The 4,586-nt window shown below is 55.8% G+C and overlaps 1 protein-coding gene across 1 annotated transcript; it reads left to right on the top strand.

Moving 5' to 3' along the window:
- Positions 1-1,034: 1,034 nt before the first annotated feature.
- Positions 1,035-4,299, top strand: LOC144144500 (iris-like). Its single transcript, XM_077675973.1, has 2 exons — positions 1,035-1,357; positions 2,897-4,299. Exons 1-2 carry the CDS (start codon positions 1,071-1,073, stop codon positions 4,245-4,247), a joined length of 1,638 nt encoding a protein of 545 aa, XP_077532099.1. The 5' UTR covers positions 1,035-1,070; the 3' UTR covers positions 4,248-4,299.
- Positions 4,300-4,586: the final 287 nt, after the last annotated feature.

Here is a 4,586-nt window from a genome sequence, read left to right as displayed (position 1 = left end):
GTAGATGCGATGCAGTACTGCCCGACAAGCGAGGGTATTCGTTTGTAAAAGTCGCCAGAGGCGTTCCTGATAGTTGGTAAGCCTTGGATGAGCTGGGGGATAATTGCGGCGGGCGAGGCGGTAATGCACGATGATGTCGTGATAGGTGATAAGGCGGTCCCTCGCGGATCGAGCACCATGGTAGGGGGTGATGCTAGCCCCGGCACGGATGGATAGCAAGCCCTCGTGCCACATTGTGGGCCGCCTCATTCCCTCCCAGACCAGTGTGCGCCGGGGTCCAAATGAGTTCGACCGGAGAGGTCGGGGGATTTTTGGAGAGGATTTTGGATGCCACGAGGGAAATTGACCCACGGGCGAAATTTTGAATGGCCGTTTTCGAATCTGTGATTATAATTGTTGGGGTAGGCCGGGTCGTTAACGCAAGTGCTATTGCAGCCTCCTCCGCCGCCGCTGGGGAGGTGGTACGCACGGCAAGAGCTTCCTGCCTACCGAACCCCTGACCACATGTCGTGGGCAAACAATAAAGTTATTCCTCCTTCTCGCTCTCTCTAAAGATGGCCTCGCAGCCCTCCGGTGGTGGATCAACGAAACGCTGGGATCCGAAAACCCCGACATTAACAGTGTCTTTTCGGTTGGGTTTAGGAAGGTGGCGCAGCATATCAACGCGTTTAATTGAAGCTTTGCAACGCACCCGCAGTGCCGGGATTGAACATATCTTGGAACGTAGCATCGATCGCTTTACCCCCACCACCAACACAACCACAATCGACCACAACTATTCTCTGATAAAGTGATGGTCAGCATTGCTGTATATTTATTTGACCACAGGTCACAACTCACCATTTTTTCCTTGGTTATTGTGATGGCTTACAAAATTCTCACAGATATGAAAGTCGTTAATCAGCCGCATTTCGTAGTTTCTCTGGAGGGTGTGCTGCTGCTAGAAGGAGAGGAAGAAGATTGTCGCAGTGCGCGCACTCGTGGCTCGAGCTCGCAGTTGCGCCATTTTGCGTGTTCCACGCAGCCAAGGACACGTCTCAGCTGGTAGCAACGGAGCTGCAGCCGGCGCCATGAGCCACGACCCGTCTTCTCCTACGAGCCCGACGGCTACTAGCGGGGCCACGTACACGCAGCCCACGGCCGTCCGCAGGCAGTCGTGGCCTCTGGACGAAGGATACGAGCCGGACAAGAAGCCGGAGGCCGGCAAGGATGATGGGGCACCCCAGCCGGACGCCGCCAAGGAGGAGGGGGACGAGAAGGGAGACGACGAAGGGGCACAGGCTGTTCCGGATACCAAGCCGACCGAGGAGGTCACAAAGCTGGAGCCGGAAGCCAAGTCGGAGACGGAGAGTGAAAGGTCGTGCATCCTAGAGCCATTTTTTTCTCTTCAGTGTCAACTTCTGCCGTAAAATGGAAAGTAATTGTTCAAGGATAGCATTTCTTGTTGAATGGTATAGATCATGGGCGTCGACGAGGTGTCATTTTGACAGGATGCAAACCCATCGCATCAGGGGGGGGGGGTTTGTTTGGGGGGGGGGCTGTCTTGAGGGTGGGGCAAGTGTCTCTTTTGCACATCCCTGCCGATACCAATAGTGTTGATGCCTTGGACTGACGGCAGCATTGCTGTCGCATTTGTAACCCACAAGAACGGTGGATTGTGTACATTTATCACAATGTTATTTGTGGAAGTGCTGAAAAACGGTGGAAGTCGGTGAGAAGAAATGGCGGGGATGTCATGTGAAAGCTATGTACACGTAAGATCCAATCCGTACTCTGAGTACGGCAAGAGGGAACTAAATTTGGCAGGTCGAGTGGAACTTCGCGAAGAGATATATTGGTGGAAGTTGAACTTTGAGGGTGAATCAATCCCGAATTAGATATTGCAATTCTGTAGAGAGCGGAAGCAAAACTAATCAATTCGGACATCGCACACCTACAACAACACGGACACGGATTTTTTAGATGCAACGCATCTCATGCTCGCCCCTCTGTCCTTCCTGCGTCTGTCCGGCGTTGTCCGCACAGCTGCGCCTCTCCTCCTCTCCTCTCTCCGATAGCAAACACTCTCTCCCAAACAGCTGCGGGTTGGCGCAGCGCGCTCTCAGTCCGTTGCTAGGCGCCGGTGGGCGGCACTGCGCGCTCTGCTCATGTGCAGTACTCTCTCTCTCCGCGCTCTCCTTTCCTTCGGGCGCTGTGAATATAAAGCGGCATGCCGCGCTCCGGCGGTCTCAGTCGACGGTCGTCCGCGTTACGCTTGCACTCTCTCGCAGTACTCGACGATTGCTTGATGCGACGGTTCCTGAGCATACGTGTACTGCATGTGCATTGCATGGTGAAAATGGAAAATTACGCCCACCTCCCCTTCGCGTGAGAATCCCTGCTATAAGCGTAATCAATACGATGGAAAACGACGCCAATGGAACCCCCCATGAGATGCGTTGCATCACACCAGGGTTCCCGCGAGGGGAGGTGGGCGTAATTTTTCTATTCAGATTTTGGATAGCTGTATGGCAGACAATTTTAGTGTTGCGGTATTTTCTATAGCTTTATTGTAAAAATGCTTACAAAACCAGCAGGGCTTCTTTTGACACGCTGCTTAGCCACATTTAATGGGAACACGAGATCCGACCGTGAATATTTGTCTGTAGCGTATAGCGCGCGTGGCTACAGCCACAGCCACTCGCGGTTCATGCTGTGACGTGAGCGGGAAATTTGTAATAACTCAAGCCCGAAACCTCGACCTTAATAAAAAACTTAGGGGTGATATATTGTGCTTTCGCATATTTCGTTATTGGAGCAGCCAAACCATCTCATTTCTTTCCATTCTTAGTCAAAGAAAAAACATTCCCGTGGTCTCTGCCGTTTGTAACGCATTAAATTTTTATTATCTGCACAGGCAACGAAGCGGGCGCCGGTCATCGATTAGAAAAGCCGACGCGAAGCTGAGCAATGTCATCTTGCAGCTGGGCATCGACCTCCACCGAGCAATGCGCTCCGGATGCAAAGCCGGTGACGAGCCGAAGGACAACCTGCTGCTGTCGCCGTACCAGATCGCCAGCGCGCTACAGCTGCTGTACACAGGCGCCCAGGGAGACACAGCTGCGGAGATCGGCCTCGTCCTGGGCTGGCCGCCTCAGCTCAGCAGCAAAGCGAAGAAGAGGGTGTCGAGGTACTTTGCCCGCCGAGACCACCACGTGATGCAGGGCGATGCCAAAAGCGGCTTTACAACGTACTACGACTGCTGCCTGCACCGTGAACGCGGGGTGGTCCTGAAGACTGAGTTCGAGGCGATGCTCGAGACGGGGCAGGCGTCTCCATCGCGGCAGCAGCCCGAGGAGAGTAACACGGAGAACACCGCGCCGCCGAGGCGTCGGCGGATGCGCTGCCGCGAGCACGACTCCGTCAACGACTCTTTGGACCAGCGCTGGAAGATGGAGGCGCAGCTGACCGAGGCTGTGCCGATGCTTAAGGGCTGCGGCTCCTACGAGTGCGTGCCCTGTGGCAGCGTGGGCGAGAACGCGTCGATGGTGCTGCTGTGCGCCCTGGGCGTCAAGGGCCGCTGGCGGCGCCGCTTCGATCCCTCCCAGGTGCGCGAAGGCGTATTCTACGAGCCCGCCGACGGGGAGCAGGGCTGCACGGACGACCAGTTCTGCCCGCGCCCCGTGGTCATGATGCACCAGATAGGCTGCTTCCGCATGGCCGACTGCGGCGAACTCGAGGCGACGGCCCTCGAGCTGCCCTACAAGCACGCCCGGCGCACCCTGATCATCCTCCTGCCGCACGGGCGAGATGGCCTCGACGCCCTGGAAGCCCGGATGACCGCGGCCACCCTCGCGGAGTGCATCAAGAACCTCAAGAGGCGGCCGGACGTGGGCGTGAGCCTGCCCAAGTTCCACATGCACTCCGTGGTCGATCTCGCCGCGTCATTGTCTTCGATGGGAGTGGACGCGCTCTTTCAGAAAGGCGTCGCCGACCTCTCGGGCATGTGCAGCAGTGAAGGCGTCGCTCTGTCCTCTGCGAGGCACGTGGCCGCCTTTCGGGTCAGCTGGAAGGGGCGCATCAGCCGCAAGGAGGCGCCTCCGCAGCCTTCCACTGAGTGCGAGAAGTTCACAGTGGACCGGCCCTTCTTATTCCTGGTGCGCTGCAAGCGGCCCAACGCTGTGATCTTGTTGGGCTCCGTGCGCAAAATCAAGCCGCACTTCCAGCCAGGCCTCCTGCCGAAATCTTCGCGGGCTCCGGCGGTTTAGAAAGGACATATTTCTGAAACGGGAATAAATTGCTAATCTTCAGGACTTGACATTGCCCCACCCTTTCTCTCTGTCAACAAAAGGGGCGTTGCCAGGCGGGTGAGGCGGGGGTATTTCGGGGTGCGAGAACCCTTGAAATTGTCTGCATTCCCTCCCTGTCCGCTCCTCCTTGTGACTGTTTTTATGTCCACGCAGTTAACACTCCGCGTTCTATATTATGCAAAAACAGATAAGAAAAAAGAATGACGTTTTCCCGCAAGATGCACTTTCCCCTTTAGTTTTTTTCTTTCTCGCTACGTCACTTTTTCTCGCTACGCCACTGGCCAAAAGCGTAACTTT

This window comes from Haemaphysalis longicornis, unplaced genomic scaffold (genome assembly GCF_048455015.1).
Source record: "Haemaphysalis longicornis isolate Haplotype H1 unplaced genomic scaffold, Haemaphysalis longicornis Haplotype H1 scaffold_7, whole genome shotgun sequence".
In the NCBI taxonomy this organism is placed as follows: Eukaryota; Metazoa; Arthropoda; class Arachnida; order Ixodida; family Ixodidae; genus Haemaphysalis; species Haemaphysalis longicornis.
Note: the sequence above shows the minus strand (reverse complement) of the source record. Positions and strands in the feature narration are given on the sequence as shown.

Coding starts and splice junctions, on each gene's coding strand:
- LOC144144500 (XM_077675973.1), top strand. CDS start 1,071: ATGAGCCACGACCCGTCTTCTCCTACGAGCCCGACGGCTACTAGCGGG. Junction 1,358..2,896: donor TCGGAGACGGAGAGTGAAAG/GTCGTGCATCCT, acceptor TTATCTGCACAG/GCAACGAAGCGGGCGCCGGT.